The sequence below is a fragment of the Triturus cristatus genome, chromosome 7, assembly GCF_964204655.1.
Source record: "Triturus cristatus chromosome 7, aTriCri1.1, whole genome shotgun sequence".
In the NCBI taxonomy this organism is placed as follows: domain Eukaryota; kingdom Metazoa; phylum Chordata; class Amphibia; order Caudata; family Salamandridae; genus Triturus; species Triturus cristatus.
The window spans coordinates 1,633,882,904-1,633,903,433 of NC_140590.1; the positions used below are offsets into that span (position 1 = coordinate 1,633,882,904).

At 43.8% G+C, this 20,530-nt stretch overlaps 1 protein-coding gene across 1 annotated transcript in view; it reads right to left on the bottom strand.

Moving 5' to 3' along the window:
* The window catches only part of LKAAEAR1 (LKAAEAR motif containing 1), a 128,432-nt gene that overhangs the window by 42,932 nt on the left and 64,970 nt on the right, over positions 1-20,530 (bottom strand). The window contains exon 2 of the mRNA XM_085619669.1: positions 19,532-19,880. Coding sequence (XP_085475795.1) covers positions 19,532-19,852 — 321 coding nt within the window. The 5' untranslated portion in view covers positions 19,853-19,880. The remainder of the gene's footprint in view (positions 1-19,531; positions 19,881-20,530) is intronic.

Genomic DNA, 20,530 nt, shown 5'->3' on the forward strand with positions numbered 1-20,530 from the left:
CTGCTGTTCTCGCTGCCGGACTCCATAAACCAGCCTTCCTTGCCTACCTCGCGGCACGTAGCCGCCAGCGGCATTGTGTAGCGTCTGGAGGCGCTACAAAAACGGCCGCGGGCTCAAGCAGTGCAGGACGAGTGCGGGCGAGCCCGGCCCGTCTGCGCCCGTCAGAGCCCGGAAGAGGCTGGGCGAGTTCCCTAAGGCTGGACTCCCGGTGCACTGGAGCTAAGGTCCGAGTTGTTTGTGATATATCATCTTATAGAGTCCTGATTGTATTGACTGTATTGCTTGTGTGGAGATGGGGCCTCCTGACATTATTGTCGATTATAGAATGGTGGCTCTTTTAACTTCCTGGAGTGAAGCTCTGGTTGAGGCTAGGCGGGGCTAAATATTTGCTACAAGCTAATTTCTAACGGCGTATTTAAAATAATGGGGAAACACACTGTTGAGGGCAAATCCCAACTCAAATCCCCCAAAGCGCAACGCCCCATCAGCAAACCCCCATTGATAGGATGCTCCAAAGGGCAATAGGTGCCCTGGCAACAGAAATCGAACTAACAGAAAGCGCTTATCACTAGGCTCAGATCTTGTGGCACCTCTCCACAACCAGAATGACCCACCCGCCTCGCCAGCTCTGGCCTTAGACTCGCCTACCCACCACTCAAACCCACAAAACAAGGTTTGCAAGTCACCTGGCCCCAAAGTGATCACGGAACAAACTCGCTCGGTATTACCTCGAATGAGTAAACAAAAGGCAACGGTAAACATTGGGTCTAGACGCAAGAAGCCCTCAACAGAACGTCTGGTGCCTGACAATCTCGGAGCAATGGAGATGGGGCCTGCGTTGCAGGAAGGCCTGACACATCAATCCTGGGTACATACACTGGTCAAGGATATGCAGGCCAAAATGAGGGCCATTGTAAAGGACAAACTTAACATCCTGCTGGAAAGGGTAGACAAGCTTGTGTCTTCGGATAAAATATGGGCGGGTAAGTCCGAGGCTCGTGTAACGGGGAATGAGCCTTCCAGACATCTAGCTGCGCACCAAGACCCTCCCGTCACCACGATAGAGTATTCAACACTTACAGCTATGCCTCCTAACCCTACCATAAATTATACTGGCCAGGAGGGAGGGAAAAACCAGTCGAGTCATCAAGCTAGGTCAAGGACTAATGATTCTCCTGTCAGACAGGGACAAACCCAGGACCAAATGACAGGAAGAGACCGTATGACTCAGGTACATGAACATTTTCCACAGGGGACAAGACCTAAAGCTGGAGTAAATTCCACTCAATGCTTGGGAGGTGTTGAAGCAAGCTCAGACTTGCCATTTATTAATCTCCCACCTCCCTCAGCTCCATATGTAATAATCCTAACTGGTGTTCCAGGGCTGAACAAGGGTGTTAGGGAATTACATTCGGCACTTAAAAACAAATGCATTTTCTGGCTGGCCAGGCATCGTAATTTTTCATATAAGAACTCAATGACCCGCAGGGTGGGATGGGTAGGCTGGAGGTCGAAAAATGCCACAGGCGACTGTGTTGTGATCAATTTCAGGTCGCCAAACATAGTCCAAACAGTCTTAGAGGGGATCATAGAATGCGGGGTGGGGGGAGGGGCATATGGTCTTTCCCGCTGGGTTATTTTTACCCCCCTAGTACTATACCGGTATGTACAAGCCAGGATGGTCCTGAGAGGGGGATGTGGGAACAGACCAAGCGACGTCCCATTAGGGGCACACACCACTCTAGCCCACTACCCTACAATCTCTCACTTACAAACAGATTCGAAGCACTGGAACTGGTGGATTGACCCGTGTGTAGGGAGTTCCCACATAGGAATTCCGTCCTAATAGGGGAAAACTGGAGGGGTACACCTTGTCAGGAGCTGATGGATCTAGGGCAGTTGCAAGGTGAAAAAAAGGGTGTAGAGAGGAGCAGAAAACAAAGGAGGGAAGGTGGTTGCTATCACCCAAAATACACCTGATTACCCCATGGAGACCCCATGGTCATCGTTAGTACAACAGTTTGTGATTGTAAACAATACACACAACACTACTGACCTCCCCGCTACCAGTAAATGCCCACACCTAGCTAGGCTGAAGGCGATAAGCCCAACAACTCAAAGCCCATCAGCAAAACAGGGTGATCGCCTCTTAAATCCTGAGGTTCGTAAGGGTGAAAATGCCTCTTGTGGAAAATAGCAGGTCTCGCCCCCAAACTGGACAATCCAGATTGGGGTTCTTTCATTGATCATCATGAGATCTGCATGTTCCAGGAAACCTGGGCTAGGAAGGACACACACAGAGAGGGCTATGCCACATTTAGCATAATAGCATCCAGTACGGGCAGGGGAAGGCCATCAGGGGAATTATGTACCTGGGTTGGTGTGCACTTGGGATGTGTCCCCAAACAGATAGAGACATCATCTCGGAATATTCTTTGTATTTTTCTAACATTCCCCAGAAAGATTAGAATCGCTTTGATTAATGTCTTCTCCCGACCAGTCCGCTATGGCTCAGAGTCACCAACTCTTGATCAACTTTTTCTTCCATCAATCCCTGAATACTTTTGGGTTATAATGGGCGGGGATTTTAATTGTCAGTATGAACCACTGAATGGATGGATCACTGACAACCCAAGTGATGAAGATCTCCACTGGGCTATCCCGGAGTCAGATATCCCACCAGCACGTGCATGGTCCCCACTAGTGCTGCAGATGAATACTCTTACACTCAAACACTCCCTGCGAGCATGTAATGGCAGGACCAAATCAGATACACCAGGGCACCATACCTTCAATAGATCAGGGCAAACATCTATCATAGATTACATCTTGGTAGACTCTAAATCATGGCACAGGGTGCTAGATTTCAACATTATGCCCCGCACGGATAGTGACCACAACGTTCTTATTTTAGAGAAAATCTCACCTTGTGACAAGAATGTATCTGCAGTACCATCAACAGCAGATCACAAGTTAAAACTGAGCAACTGCAGGAGGAGAGTGCGCTGGGTGATTTTTGCCAATCTGAAGCAAAGATGGCTATAGTAGATCAAACATCCATTCCCTTTCTTTTAACAGCTGAACATTTAACTGGGACTGATGGGATCCCAAACTCCCGTTCTGAAATTGCTAATAACCATCAAAACCTAGTAAACAGCCTGGCCAATATATTCAACCCAATTAAAGAATAAAAGGGGTTGGAAGATCAAGACACTCCTGGTATAATGCAAGCTGCCGCTAGACTAAGTCAGATCTTATTGCCGTGATCAAAGAAAATGATAAGCCCCTGATCAGAGAGAAAAGGGTGCTACATAGTAAAGCCATCTTACAAGCAAAAAAAGGGTTGGGAAAATGAGAAATGGGACACCCTGAACAAGGCCATAGGTGCGCACGGCATGTGAACTTTTTGGAATACTGTGAACATGGGATCACAGGCATCCAAAAGCGCAATAGAATCCAGGAGGGCACATTTTCAATCACTATATGTGAGGGAGGTGGGCGCAGACGCTCCAGTAGGCACCACCTCTATGTCACACGAGTTAAACGCCCTAGCTATCACCCTAAAAGAGATATAAGAGGCAGTAAACAAGATTCTACCCTTTAAGGCCCCGGGGCTTGAGAAGATCCCAGGTGATCTCTTCCACTCCGGACCTACCATTTGGATCCCATACCTGTGCTCCTTGTTCAATGCCATACTTCATGGACTGGCGATACCCACCACCTGGGCTGGGGCTGAAATTATCCCCATTTTAAAAAAGGGATTGCCACTTCTACCAACAAATTACTGTCCAATTAGTTTAATTGACGTAAGCCAAAAAGTATTTGCACGTGTCCCTCTTGGGCGGCTATAGAGCTGGATGGATGAGCACAAGGTACTCAGCCCCCTCCAAGATGGGTTTAGAGCTAAGATTTCAACAATTGATCAAATCTTTAGGCTCCAAATGTTATATTGGAAGTGTGTAATTCTAGAGGGTGGCAGCCTCTACCTGATCTTTGTGGACCTTAAGTCCGCATTTGATCTGGTTCCTAGAAGGAGGTTGTGGACACTTCTGTTGGACTTGGGCGTCCCACCCTATCTCTGTCATTTGTTGGAATGCCTCCACCAAGGAAATTTTGCCCAAACCAGGCAAGGGAAAAATGGTGATCTGACTGCCCTGTTGCCGGTAGAAAGAGGTGTATGCCCGGTAGAAAGAGGTGTATGCCAAGGTTGCATCTTCGCCCGATCACTCTTCTGTCTTTTTATTAACGGCCTGGTTGAGTCACTAACCTCAGAGCTAGACATTGATGCTCCAAAACTCACGAAGCACAAAATTCCATGCGATGATGTTCACGGATGATACCCTCCTTCTGTCTAAATCACCTATGGGAATCCAGAAGGTCCTTAACAATTTTAGTTCTTTCTGCAGAAACCGAGGCCTGGATATCAACTTACAAAAAACGAAATGTAAGATCTTCAATGCAAGTACTAGCACTCGTCCAAATCCCTGCCTAGACCGAAAACCACTAGAGAGGGTCTCCATTTTTGAGTATCTTGGCATCATGATTACAGAAAATCTTGATTGGGGAGCGCAAATCCAGAGGGCAAACCTAAAGCTAGCACAATCGATGGGGGGGCTAACTAAGGTATATAGGAGCTGTTCCCAAAAATCCTAAGCCTGGCAGTTGACATTTACATAGCACAGGATAGGGGCGCGGCACTGTAAGGTGCCGAAATCTGGGACCTTCGCCCCCTGAGCTCATTGACAAACTCGGAGAACTCTTTTGCTAGGCAACTCCTTGGAGTTTCTCCCAGCTCCCCTCTTATACCACTCAGAATGGACCTGGGGCTTAGACCAATTTTTGATGAAGCAGCCCTCACACCCCTTTTATTTTGGAACAGTTTGTCGAGCACCCCTCAACTGTCAGCCTACAGAGAAGAGCTGAGTGAAGTGCTGAGGCTTCAGGGTGCGGGTAAATTAGCCTGGTTGGTACATATTAGGATCATCTGTGTTGCAATAGGGAGAGGCAACCTGTGGGCCAATACAGAAGAAACTTGCCTTGCTACACCCAGGAACACCTTAGTAGAGAGCTATAGGGAGTACAAACGAATTCAGGCCACAGGGAATTCCTCAGTGGGTTGCCTAACACTCGAGTTTCTACAAGGTATAGACCAATATAGACTAGAACCTGCCTTGAATGATATCCAGCCACTATTGGCCCAAAAATTATACCTTCAGTTTAGACACGGGGTGTTACAATTGTGTGCATTTACTAATAAATGGGCGGCCATATCTGATCGGGGTTGCCCAGCTTGTAGCAATATAGAGGAGACAGATGCCAAGGGTACAAAAACGCAAGGACGCCTTTGCTCCGTCAGATTTGCAGAAATCTTGGAGTTAGACACTGCAGTGAGGCATACAGGTTATTGAAATATGACACACACCCACCTATTGTGTTTTCTGTCTCACGTTTTCTACTCTAAATGTGGTGTGTTCGTAGTGCCATTTTAAAGTCATCTCCCTAGTATGGGACAACACACTGTATCATATTTGCTATAAGGGACCCACTTTCTAGTTCCTCATTGGCATTTTTGTAAATTGTAAGCAAATATTTTATAACTGTTTTAAGAAAACTTTTTAACTACATTGCTTAGAATAGATATTGATCATTATTGCTTTGCACGATTGTCTATTGATGCTAGGTTAGATTATAGCCACTCTCCGCCTACCTCTGGGCCCCTTATGAATTCAATATTTTAGATATTGTATTAATCTCTAAGATTCCCCGCAGGATGCACAAGCACTTTTTTTTTTTTTAAACTCTTTTTATTAACATTTCCATTGTCAATCAGTACTGCAATACCACATCGTGCTTTATCAAGTACATCACAGTTTGCTTGTGTCAGCCTTTGCCGAGCGCTAAGGGTCCCATTCGGTCTCCTCAGGACCCCAGCACCCTCCTCCTCCACCATGTCCAACATCTCATGTCTTGCTTCCCCACACACCCCCAGTTAGTCTGAATCATCTGACAGGGATTCATCCTGCGGGGGGTCACAAATGTTTCCTCGATAGTCATTCCACTTCCCCCATATCTTAGTCCATTTTTTGGGGCATCTTCTGTGTACATAGACCGATTTCTCAGTTACCATTAGTTCGTCCATTCCATTACACCATTTTTGGAGGGTCGGGGCCTGCCTGGCTCCCCACTGTTGCGCAATGTCTCTTTTTGCCAAGGCCATCCCTAGTGCTACCCATGTTTGCACTGTCTGCGTAATGTCCGCTTCCTCCCAGATGTTCAAGATACACCCCCTTGGTTCAGGGACCAATGTTGCCCCTGTGACTTGCGCAATTGTACGCATGACTGCTTTCCAATATTTCTGGATGTCTACACATTGCCATAATATGTGCCAGAACGTGCCTGGCTCCCCACACTGTCGGACGCAAAGTGGTGTGTCGGCTCTGTGTAGTTTATATAGTAGTGTCCTGGTATAGTAGGTACGGTGCAGTATCTTCAGTTGTATTAATTTAAATCTGGCTGAGATCGCCACTTCTCGTGGCGATGCCAGCGCGTCCTGCCAATCTGTCTCATCCAGCTCCCCCACGTCGGTCTCCCATTAATCTTTTAGGGCTCGTGTTGGGTCTGGTTGGTTGTTTACGATTTTTTTGTATGTGAGTGAGATGGCTTTCTTCGTCATATGATCAGTAAGGAGCCTGTCCTCAAGGGGTGTGGATTCTGGAAGTTTTGTGCCTTGTGGTATAAGTGCTGTGAGGGCATGCCTTATTTGTAAGTAGCGAAACGCCTCAGTGTCAGCCATCCCATAGCTCCGCTGCAACTGCTCGAATGGGACGGGGTTCCCCTTTTTCCACACGTCCCCCACCCTTGAGATACCGATCAAGTCCCATTGTTTGAACCCCTTCGTGTTCCTTAGCCTTCCCAGTTTATTGGTGTCCCAGAGTGGTGTCGCCTGCGTGATGACTCCCTCCCATCGCATCTCCTTCTGCACTGCGTGCCAGATCTTAATTGTGTGAGCTGTAGGGCCCATAAGATGCTTGTGTTGATTCCTATTGTAGAGCACTCCCATAAGGTTATCCGCCCCCAGCAGATGCCTATCCATACGGTAGGCCGGGTCTCCCTGATCAGCATGAAGCCATTGGTTGATTACCACCAGGTGTGAGGCCCAGTAATATATCTTAATGTGTGGGAGCGCTATCCCTCCATCATACCAGCCTTTCACTAGTTTGTGCATCGCTATACGCGTCGCCTTGCCATCCCACAGCAGCTTGCTGAGTTCACTATTCACTTCCCTAAAGTATGCTGGGGCTATCGGGAATGGTGTATTTTGTAGGGCGTACAGAAATCTCGGGAGCGCCATCATTTTAAAGAGGGCTGCCCTGCCCAATAGGGTGAGCGGCAGAGACCGCCAGCACTGCACATCCCTGCGGAGTCGCTCCAGCGGTTTTTTGAGGTTTTCGGCTATGAATTGGGATTCCTGCGCCGTGATGTGGATGCCCAAATACATGAATCCATCAGTCACTATCTTAGCAGCACAGTTACGTGGGAGTCGAGGCCTAACACCTGAGGGTATATAAATATGTGATTTTTCCCAGTTTATGGTATACCCTGAAACCCGGCCGAACGGCACACAAATATCCATGAGGCAATTGAGGGATCGGGCCGGTGAGGCCAGATAGAGGAGTATGTCGTCCGCGTAGAGCGATATTCTGTCTTCCCACCCCGGCGCCCATTTAAGCCCACGGATTACTTGGTCTTGCCGTATCCACGCCGCCAAGGGTTCCAGCACTAGTGCGAATAGAAGCGGCGATAATGGACAGCCCTGCCGAGTCCCCTTAGCCAGAGGAAAGGTGCCCGAGATCCTCCCATTGGCCACCACCTGCGCCATGGGTTTCGTGTACAGCAGTTCCACCCATTTTATGAATTTGGGACCGAAACCCAAGTGGTGCAGCACTGCGAATAAAAACAGCCATTCCACCATATCGAACGCCATTTGCGCGTCCAGGGAGAGAATTATGGCGTCCTCTTGGATGAGGGATTTGCGCGCCATGACACTATGCACTCGCCTCAGGTTCAGCGCCGTGTTCCGATGCGGCAGAAACCCCGATTGATCCGGGTGAACCACCGACCCCAGACAAGGCTGGAGCCGCCTCGCTAGCACTTTGGCCAGTATCTTTGCTTCTGCGTTGATCAGGAATATGGGCCGGTAGGACATGCAACTGTTTGGCGGTTTCCCGGGCTTGTGTATTGCTACTATCGTAGCCAAGCGCTGGTCCCTGGGAAGCTCTCCCCTTTCTAAGCTGTCATTATACATGTTCAAGAGGTGGGGTGTTAAGACCGTGACCAGGTGTCGGAAGAGCTCCACTGGGATACCATTAGGCCCCAGAGCCTTGCCCGTGTGGAGTGCGAGTATGGCCTGAGTCGTTTCTTCCTGCGTAATGTCCGCCTCAAGCGCCTGCACTGCTGTTTGAGCCAACTTTGGCATTTGGATGTCGTGCAGGAAGGCTCTGTTTTCTTCCACAGTGGCCGTTGCGGTCGGCGTGTATATGCGTTCATAATGTGCCGCCAGTTCCTCTACAATGGCCTGGGGGTCTGTGATTGGCGCGCCGTGTTGCGTGGCAAGCTCTGCTATCCACCTACTAGCTTTGTCTTTTTTATCTAACCAGGCCAGTAGCTTCCCCGCTTTGTCCCCCTGTTCGTATACTGTGTGCCTTGTGGTCTGTAGTCTAGATTTTGCCTCCTCCCATACAAATGTCTTGTATTCTTGTTGCGCCAGCTGTAGCCCATGTGTTGCCGCCTCCGTAGCGTCGGCGGCGTAGTCCGCCTCTGCCCTTTGCATGTTCTCCTCTAGCGTGTGGAGTTGTTGGCGCTGGCGCTTCTTGTGGTGCGACACTGAGGAAATGGCCTGGCCCCGCAGGACCGCCTTATAGGCTTCCCAGAGTGCCGCTGGCGACTCCACCGTGTGTTCATTCTCACTAAAGTATTGTTTCGTGGTGGTGACCAACGTTTTCTTGATCTCTTTAATTGCTAAATAATGTGGGTAGATCGGGAAGAGCCTTCGCCTGCCCGGGATGTCTGATGAGTATGTGAGCATTATTGGGGAGTGGTCCGAGATTCCCCTGGGCAAGTGTGTCACCTCCGCTATCTGTTCCAATCCCAGCATCTGGGTAAACATGTGATCTATCCGCGAACAAGCACTTTTGTAGTCTGTCTATATGAGGCATGAGCACTTTATGACTGTTTTAAGTAACCAAAAATGTGGGGCTCCGGCCTGAGACAGAAGGAAAATGGAGCTGTGACTCCCTAGAGTGGCCGCATGATGCATAAGCATGTCATCATCGTTTCACTTAAACAATAATATGGATGAGTAGTGCTATCAAGATGGACAATTGAAATGATAATGGATTTTGACCTCAATATTCGTTTTTATTCTCCTGGCTGGTGTTTTTAGAGGTCAATGTTTATGATGATGCTATGAATGAAATGTTATTTTTTAGCCCCCGTTTTTCATCAAATGTAATGTAGCTTTTTTATTGTGATTGTAGGGCCTAGGTTGGCCGAAATAAAGTTTTTCCGATGATAATTTTATTGAATAGCTATATGATTGAGGGTTGCCAAGAAGAGGTCCCTGAGAAATGTTGGATGGCCACCACATAATTATGTATTGAACGCGGCAGTGAGGCCTGTCTTGTTTACCATGGAAAGTAAACAAGTCATCAGAAGATTATGACTACCAAATCAAGGTTGTAAGTACCACACAGGGGGTAGCTTACCACTACAAATAAGCAGATGAGAAGACGTGAAGTAGGTGGGTTCTCCAAGTAAAGAGCTTTCAGTTACTTAGATGTTCAACAGCCAATCAAATGGGGGTTCACCCAAATGATTGGTAAAACGTGTGGCTCCAAAAACCAGCATGTTCTAAGGGAAAATTCCCACATTCACTTTGAGAGGTAAAGAGAGGTGCCAGCCGCTAATTTGGCTTTTATGAATACCAGGGTTCAGTTCTTTAAGGAAAAACAATAAGACAATCATCTACATGAGGCCAGTGAGATGGAATCATTTTCCCACCCCAGGTAAAGGGACAGTTTCCCCTGTCTTGTGGCAACATTTGGTGCTTGTAGTGGAAATCTGACCATCTCCTATGCTAGCCTCCAATGCAGCTGCCTTGATTTTTTGCATTGCCATAGTAGAGACCCTGCTGGAAACTGACAATATGGCAGCCTAAGCTTAGAATGTAAATCAATGTTAAAGACGAGTTCTACCCTGTGCTTTTGGTTGGGTTTCAAGCAGAACCTTGGATGCTCAAGTAATAAAGATTCTTGAGAAAGGTGTATCATTTGTCCCGATCCAACACACTGATTTCACACAGGTCAGAATGGAATTAATTCAATTTTTCACAAAATTAGACATCATGATTTCTCTGATAACACCGATGACACAAGCTTTATGCGCCTAAGGAAACCATTGAGATTTTGCCCCCCAACCAATAGAGATCACAGTATTTGAAAAAAATGTCTTCAAGGAAGTAGACAAATTGGAAGCAACTAAGAAGTATATTCAATTTAACGTATCAACGGGCCTGATTTAGATGGTTGCGGAGAGGTTACTCAGTCACCACGGTGATGGATATGCCGTCTGCTGAAATATAAATCCCATTGGATATAATGGGATTTATAGTTCGCAGACAAGATATCCTTCACCATTGTGACGGAGTAACCCGTCCACCAACATCTAAATCAGCCCTAAATCTGAATTGGAGGCCTTGCGTAATTTAAAGTAAATGGATGAAATTTTAATAAAACCAGCTGATAAAAGGGGTGCTAATGTGGTCCAAGATCAACAGGATTATGAAGCAGAGATGATTGATCAATTGAACAACACATCGCGTTGCTGTAAAATTGATTATAACCCTACAAGAGCTATTCAGGTGGAGATTAAGACTATCATCGAAAATGCACTTCAAGAAGGATGGATTAAAAAAAATTAAGCACCATATTTGATTAACAGTAATCCAAGGACACCTGTATTGTATTCATTGTCAAAAACTCAAGAATCCCAACAAACCCCGTTAAGACCAATTATATCAGGAATTAGCTCAGTTCTGGTGCCTCTTGCCAAGTATATTGACAACTTCTTAACACCATTTTTAAAAGAGGTCAAATCATACTTAAAGGATACAGCAGATATCATCAATAAGATTGGAAAATATGGAATTTGATGAGGAACATGATATTTTTGTAAAGATGGATGTGGAAAGTTTATCTACTAACATACCAACGGATAGGGCACTGGAAATCTTGGAATAGTTTCTGGATCAGAGGACATGTCCCCCCCGGTCCCTACTGGTTTCATATTACAATTGGCAAAAAAATGTCTAAAAAATATATTTTTTAGACTCAATCACATGTATTACATTCAGATTAAGGTGACAGCGATGAATGTCCCTTCACACTGGAACTGGCTGTGCTTTTTAAGGAAAAGTCTGAGGAATAATGGGTATATACCGAAATCCATACAGGGAGAAAATTCCTTCGTGGAAAAGATACATTGACGATGTATTACTGATTTAGAGAGGAACAGCAAAGGAACTAATACATTTTCATGAGTGGATTAACTCACGCACCCCAACATTACATTTTTAATTAATTTCACTCAGAACAAAATTTTTGGGACCTTTCTTCAAAGCATCATGATGTAAGAATCTTACCACTGTTTATAAAAAGGCTACCGAAGGGAACTAATTTCTCCATTATTCTAGCTTTCATCAACGCAACCGCAAAGATAATTTGCCATACAGTCAGTTTCTCAGAATTCATAGAAATTGCAATAAAAAGATTATTTCAAGCATGCAAATGAACTCCTCGAGAAATTAAGGGTTAGGGGTTGCCCAAAGAAACTCTTACATAGATCATTAATAAGGGCATGTTATATCCCAAAAAAGGCCCTGTTGGAGGAACAAAGTAAACCAAATAATGAAGGATTAGTATGTGGAACAACGTATAACTTTTATACAAATAAAATAAAAAAATTATCAGAAAGAATTGGCACTTGATAAAGAATAAATGCCGTACAGTGGGAGAGCCACTGTTTGCGATCAAGCTTAATAAAAATATCTAAGATATGTTTGTACACTCCAATATGTAAATGACAAAGGAACCAACAATGCTGCATATAATTGCTTGGTTTGCCGCGTAATAAGGGACATCATAAGTGTGGCAACTGCTCCGTATGCCCACAAACCATTGAAGGAACAGAAATGGTGCACAATCAACACAAAATATTGCATCCGGAGTTCACGAACTATTATAATGAATTTTCTGAGATCAACAACATTTGAATCATGAGCAAATAATATTCTACTGCACGTACCATTTTATTTTTTTCAAAATAAAATCAGAAGGAGGAATGTGTCTGTTTGTATAGAACACTGGAACTACATTTCCCATGAGAGTGCGGAATTGTGAATTTGACACCACATATCCTATCACTAAGGGATCGTCAGCAGTGCTTTACGGAGTACCGGCACTTCCGAATTTTTTTGCCATTAGTACCGGCACTTCTCTGTAGCCAGGGAGAGTGCCGGTACCCTGATCCACGGCACGGCAGGCTCAGGTTAGGTTTCTCCTCCAGGGCAGAGGCTGCTCTGCTTCCGAGGAGCTTGTCATTAATTCGGCTGAAGCAGCCTTTTGCAGATTTGCTGGCAAAGATTCCAACAGCGCCCATTTGAATGTCCCCAAACTGCAGGGGGGTGAGTGGGCTTGTGTCACGCTGTGATTAACAGGATAGGGTCTCTAGACAGACCCTGCACTGTCAATCAGGTGTGCAGCGACCGTTCAGGTTAAAGTGCCCTCATGACTTTCATTTTGTGTAATGAGTTAATCTTTTTTTTTTTTACAGAAACACATTTCTCATGTGTTTTAATATGTGCTGCAACTGGCACAGAAGTAATTATGTATGATCATATTTTGCCGTTAGCCCTGCCCCCAGCCCCGCCCATTTGCCACACCTCTATTTTAATGAGTACCTGCACTTATTTTTCCCCATTTAAAGAACTGATCATCAGGGACTAACTAACGAATATGTATTGGCCAGCAATACTGACTGAGGAATTGAGAAAAAAAGAGTTTCTGTCAAAATAACATATGGAAATTATACATCGGAGAGTTGTAAAGATAAATCGGTTTTCAAAATCTCAGTACATGAAGGATCTATGTTTCCCATGTAATCATGTACGTTGTTGGAAATACATTCAATCACATTAAAGCTGCATACAGAACTACATTTCCCATGAGTTTCCTGTCTCACATGATCTCGCAGGAACTTGTAACGTTGGAAGTCAGGTGGAAATAGTAAGTTGAAGGCATAGCATTTGGAAAGATTTATGGATACTCGAGCATCGAGACGGAAGCGTAGTCACTCCATGACATCCGCATAAGGCGAGGCAAAGAAGGTATGGAGAACTTCAAGAAAGTCATTTCTATGCCTCTTCTTTTTCCACAGCGAAAATTGATCTACCAACTGAGTAAAAGCCCCATTTTAAATGTTATCATTGGGTGTTTGTGGTGAAGGAAATAACAGTGTATGTGCAATATATTATTTAGTGGCTTGAGTTTCGTTTTTGTGTTCACAGTATATCAAGACCTACAATAAAGGGGTAACTGGTAGGCACACATGGCTCCGAAAAAGGAAATTCTAAATTCATATTCTTCAAAACAAATCATCCCCATTAATGCCTGTACATTGGTCCTTTTCAGGCACACCCAACTGTTTTGAATAAAAAATTGTATCAGCCCTGATGAAGATCTAACAGATTAATTGTCCCCATGGAGATCGAAACGGGTTGGGTTGGCTCAGAGAGCGCCTAGGTGCCTCACTACTACGAAACTGAACCTTTTTTATGTTCAAGGACACCATACAGCACCAGAGCAGAAGTGATGGCTACAAGGAAAACTGCTTTCCTGCTTTCTAGGATAAAAGCTGTAAGGTAACTTTAGGAATTTGTTCAAAAGGAGGGAACACTTATTTGGAGAGAACTACGTTAAGTTCCCCTGGATGGTATGGGGTCTCCTTACTGGGGGAAAGACTTGTTAAATCCTTTTAAAACTCATTTATCACTGGGAATCAGGAAAAATAGGTATGTGAAGGACTTTTTCTATAAACTGTAATGGCTGCGAGATGTTCCTTCAACAAGGAAACTGCAGTCTCATCTTGGTCATCTGTGGATTATAACTAGGGCTCCCGGTTTTATGGTATTTATTTTTTTGACATTTCCGTCTGTATTTATCCATATTTATTTTTTGTCAACTTTATCTGTATTTATCCATATTTATTATGGGTTTTGTGATAAAATAAAGCTGAAACTGGTATATTTCCACATTTATTTAACCATTAAATATGCAGTCATGCTTGAATTCAGTGATATGAACACCCACAGACAGGGACATTTTAAGCATTTTGGGGGCCCGAGGCCAATCATAATTTGGGGTCCCCTGCTCGGAACAACTCTGAATGTATTATCCATTTTAAGCTCATTCCCACCCTCAGCAACTATGGTTTCATCATGGGCAACCCTCTTTGTTGCCCCATACCTTTAAGGGGACCCCAGTCCTTCAGGGGCTCCCATGCAATGCAAAGTCTTTGAATATTTATGAGATATTGGAGAGCCCATGTTTGTGTTATGCCACTGTCTGGGACTGTCCTGAAAGCTTAATGATGGTGCCCCAACGAAGATGGGGCCCAGGGCCAGAGCCCACTTTGCCCATGCCTTAAAACGTCTCTGCCCACAGAAGATAAATCAGTGTACTTATATGAAAATATGCTCATTTCTGTATCAGCCTTGTGCATATCTACTGCTGTTTAAGCCTCTTTACTAAAATTTGTTTTTTATTTTAACCCCCTTGCCTGTCAATCCACACAGTTATTGGCCTGGCAGTCATGGTAAAGTGTATTTAGAATCACTCAAAAAGCACCCAATTTTCATTTTTTTTCACGTTTAAAAATAAATACAGACAAGAAAATAAATGATTTTCTGTCTGTATTTATCTGTAAAAATCAGTAAAAACGGAAAACAGGGAGGCTTAATTATAACGGAGTACCACCTCCTCTTTATATCTATTTGGGTATATATTCTTCTGAATACACCCGATACGGAACCCCTTTCATTTGAAAGCATAGGAAGCCCTGGTAAAGGAACACCAAGCTCCCCTTCACGATATCCATACATTCTTGTGGAAGGTTTAAATGGTAATATTCATGATTAGGAGCAGACTGACAAGTTCAACGATTAAAGAATGGGAAGCTGGGTGTGATCCCCAAACATGAACAGGAGATCCACTCTGTACAGCTGCTTCTTCCTGGAGACTCTGAGAGGTGTGGGAGGTCTGTGGAGTACAACTGATGGAGCCATTGCAGGGCTATTAGAATCATCCGAGTCTTCCCTTTTAATAATTTGATGATGACAGTTGGAATCAGGGAGACTCAGGGAAATGCTGAAACAAACCTCCTCAACCAGTTTATTAAAAGGGAATTCCCAAATATGTCTGATTGGTAGAATCTGAAGGCATAACTAGGACATTTATTGTTTTCTGCTTTTGCAAACTGATCTATCTAGGTAAAACCCTATTTGCAGGACACATCGGATAGCACTTTGTTGTTACTCACCCACTTGTGATTTTCTTGAAAAATCCTGCTGATGGTGTCTACCTGCAAAGTTAGAACTCTCAGGATGGACTGTCGTGGTGTGGAGATCCCTGGCAATGAAATAGTCCCAGATAACCTGACCTTTGAAGGACAGAATTTTGGATTGATTTCCTTCCTGTTTGTTCATTATTGTTATGTTGTCTGTCTGAATTAAAAGAGACTGCCCATTGATAGCTGGAAGAAAAAGATTTGAGAGCCAGGACCCATGGTAGGTTCTAGGAGCATGAGATTGTTGAACATCTCTTTTTCTTGCCGTGGGCCCAAAATCTGTAGATGATCTATGTGTTCCCCAGTCCGATGAGGGAAACATCTATCACTATAGTCTGTGAAGGTGTATCCTGACGAAAAGGAATGGCTTTCATTCCACATGGCACCACCAAGGGAATGATTTGATTCTAACTTCTGTGACCTAACTTGTCCTCACAGCTGCCTGGGAGTTGGCCCCACTGATTCTCCAGACATTGTAGAGGTGGATTCATCCGCAATCATGCATGAGGAACCATGAAGATGCAAGATGTCATGGGCTTCAGCAGAGAAGAGATTTGACAGGCTATCGGATGTACATTTTCAGAAGATTGTGACACTCTCCTCAATAGGATAAAGCCTTTGCAGATTGTGTATGTAGGAGCACTCCATGATAGTGAATGGTTTAGAGGATTCTGTTTATGTCACTTATATTCCTTCTGCTTCTTTGCTGGTGCAGCTCTAACTGATGCTGTACTCAAGAACAATTCCATTGCAGACTCTAAGAAGCCAGAGACAAACAGAAGGAGTGAAATTGTGGCTGTAAAATGGTAAAGAGTTTTGAGAATGACACAGGTATTGTAAGAGGAGGAATGATACAGTTTGCTGGGACCTCTCACCAAGACCTGATTAAACACAGTGACATGGTTTATGGGAGAGATACTAGATGGAGAATCAGGAATTGTATGGGAATACTCTCTAATTGAACAGTAAGATCGGGTATAAGATCCTGAGAGGTATGTTGACCTCGAACATCTAGCTCTTGATGAGATGAAAATGATGCGTACATTTTCTAGAGTGCTATCTGGTGTCCTATAGCACCGACTAGCAGGCAGAGAACTTCGATTTGAAGGGGATGGCAAGGGAGTTGGAGATGAAAGCAATGAAAATGAAAGATTGAAAAGCAGAAGGAAATGGTCTTGAAAAAGCAGGAATCGGTGAGTCAGGGGCTAATGAAACACGCTGCAGAGATGCTGTGCCTGTTAAGAGACTTACACCAGGTAAAGTATGGCTTGATGGTAAAAACTCTCTTGAGAATTCAGAGTTTGAGGTGCCAGGGACTCTTAACCTATGTAACTTAGGAACCTATTCTGCTGAAACATGTGGTGAGCTACTTGATGTAGTCCCTTTGGAGAAGAGGGCTGCTACGATGTTGAACGCTTCGATTTCAATGACTATTTCACATGAATTTTCTTGGATGCCTCAATATTGAAGGCAATCTCAAAATCCTGTTCTTGACAGAGTATGGCACCAATCTCAACATCATAGACCTCAAAGTCAACTGGAAAAGTTGGTGCTTCTCTTGATAGGAACTCTCTCTACACTTGCCTGTAGGGGAGTCTCTTTAAGTGGCGGAGCGAACTATGGTAAAGGAAGCCCCTATGCCACTTAAATCTTATGGAAGCAGATTCTTGGCTCCTTCACTGATTGTCTCGAAGGCCATGTAACCTGATTTTCGCCAGTCCTTAATTGTCCTTCTATAAGGATATTCACCAGTTCAATGAAACTCCAGAAATCAAACAATACAGATGCTTTAGGGGTCTGTCTGCACCTTTTTTCTCCTCAATGGAGGGCATTTTACAAAGAGAGAGATGGTATTCTTTTGGAAATGCAAAAACGATTTGTCAGTGAGTAGACATAAAAAATACAACTTTCAGTCCCAAAAGATATCGAGTAAAACTGTTTTCATAAAGGTTCAGAAGGATTTTCCAAGCAAAAAAAACAAAGAAGGCAGAGGTCAGTACTCCAGGATCCTATCACCAGCGGGTGAGAACAAAGAACTGGCTGAACTGTCACTGACAGGGCATGATGGCTACTCGTGCAGTGACTTTCACTAAAAGAACAGTGACAACTTTCAAGCCTATCCACACTGCAGCCTGTTTGGATAGCCTGCACCCCTTTTCACACAGCACAGTTTCTTGTATTTGTGTTTAATCAGTGACCCGTACTGTGATTACAACTGGCTTATGTTTATAAATAAATGGAATTTGGCAAATATAGCTCACATTAGACAATCGGAAGCTTTGCTTTGGCTGTTTTAAAAAATTGTCTTTTCAAAATTGAAACCTAGGTTATATGTGTCCATATATATCATTAGTAAAAAGTGCTCAAGGATCCTGTGCATGGCTGGGACATTCCAATGCTTATGACTGTAAAGGAAGACCCCTTGGAGAACTTACATGCCTGTTGTCTATTGAACATTGTGTGGATGATGGTGTGAAACTGTAAACTCCTGCCAACTTTACTAGACTGTGGGTGCAAGCTGTAAAAGCTGTGTGCTCATGCTGCTTGTATCAGATGGTGTGGATGTTGATGATGAGACCTCACACTCCTGGTACCAGATTGTGTGTGTGCTGGTGGTAGGGGGTGTGCACATTCTTCCTGAATCATTTCTTTGGTTTCCTATCCACATGCCCAGTCTCGTCCTTTTTCATATTCTTTTGGTGCCCTCCAACTGTAGGTTCTAGGACCTACTATATTAAAATCCATACATCTTCACTTGGTGATCTCGTCAGTTCACTGCATTCAATTATCACTTTTTATGAACAATTCTAAGACCTTATTTCCTTTTCAGTCCGTATTGGACCTTATTAATTCCAGCCTTCTGGTGTACCTTTAGAGTCATCAGTCCTGAATGCATTCCAGTTTTCTTTCTATACATCCAAGCAGAACACAGTTCTCTTCCATTCTGCTTCTTGTATCCTATCCTTTGTGCCTTTTTCTATTCCTTCTCCATGCTTTATTAACCCCTTGATCTTCCTCTACCTACCTCTGGAGGGCACCAGAAGGAGATGGGAAAGGGCAAGACTTGGCATGTATAAGAGGTACTAAAGGAGTGATAGGGGAGGTAGGGGTGGAACAAATTAGTACAAATTAAGAGTTAGCCATGGCCATAAGGCCTTTGTAGCATGTATCAGGTATGCCGTCTTGCCCGGTAACTAGCAAGTGGCTGGTGTCTTGGAGCCATACACCAATGAATTTCCGTATATTCTTACCTTAGCATGATATTTGAACAGACTATGGAAATTGGTGACTTTTCAGGGTGCTTATTATCGACGTCACCCAACATTTTAGTAATGAGATTTAAACAGCAGCAGATATGCCCATGGTTGATACTAAAATTTCCATGTTTTTACATTATATTATTGATTTATCGTCTTTGGGTGTTTGTATCATTGAATTCAGTCAGGCATTCAACTAAGAGCCTACATTTATCAAATAAATAAATGTGGAAATATTCTAGTTTCAGCTATATTTTTTCACAACACCCAAAATAAATATTGATAAATACAGATAAAAAAGACAAAAAAACAAATATGAAGAAATACCAACGGAAATGCCCAAAAAATAAATAAAATAAAACCGGGAGCCCTAATCATATTGTATCACATGCCTAAGGTAGGGGGAGCCTCTGTACACCTCATGATAATATATCACATGATATCAGCAGAAGCGTATGAGGCTACATGGCATCATGACCGGTGAGAGACAGAAAGAAGAAGGTCTATGTGCCTTCACAAACCAGAGAGAGACAATTAGAAGCTGCTGCACATCCTATGATAACAGAAAAAGTAGAAGAAGCTTTTTTAGAACTGACTTTCAAGCTCTGGTAGCGAAGTCTCAGCACCCGGACACGGTTCCTGGCTTCTGCCGCCTTCAGCTGTCCCACCACTTTGGCTTGTCTGATTTGTTCTGCATCGTGAGCCAACCTGGGTGCGGCTTGTAAAGCCCTAGAATCCTCCTTCAGCCGATTACGGGTGCTGAGCACAGACATCTCCACTTCTTTACTGGGCTTTTCATAGGCCAGATATCGTGCCCGCTGCATGGGACTCATCTTCTTCGGATCCACGTCGGTAGAAGATCTAGAGAACTTTGCACCAGGGTTTTCCTTGAAGCTACCTGTACCTTTTCCCGCCATTGTTTTCTTCCAGTGTGACAAATTCTAACTATGAAACAAAAGAGAAATATATATTTTGGAAATATTGAAATCATTTATTTAACATTTGTGGAAACCAAAAACATTAAAATGCCCAACATTCATTAAAAATTATGTAAACTTAATGCATGAGTTGGTAGAGTTCGGTTTCATAAATGTGGAATAGTTCAAAAGCTTCAAAAGGAGGCAACAAAAATATATAGGTATGTTAGGAATATAGAGGTGGACGGATATGGAGGTTAGAAAGGAAGAATACATGGAAGACTGATGTACTGGAGATGTCCTATATGAATGTTAGGATATGTTAGAACAGGGGTTAATATAACAAATGGTTAATAGTATGAGGTGGAAACCTCTTGCACCACATTTTTATATTTTACCAAATATCTGTCTCTCTCTGTCTCTACATATAAATATATATTTACTGAATAAAACAAAGGTTAGAGTAGCGTTATAATGTTCAGTAACAAAGTAACGTTAGAAACTCTAAAAACCACGGAAATTCACCAGTTATAGTTATAGTTTTCTCAAGCAAGTATAACTTGTGCCCTGACATAACTATAACTCGTGCCACCGTCTTGCACAATTTTCTCATCAGTAATTTCACTGCAGTGATATTTTCAATGATGTCATAGAAGATATCATGAGTGATAGTTATGT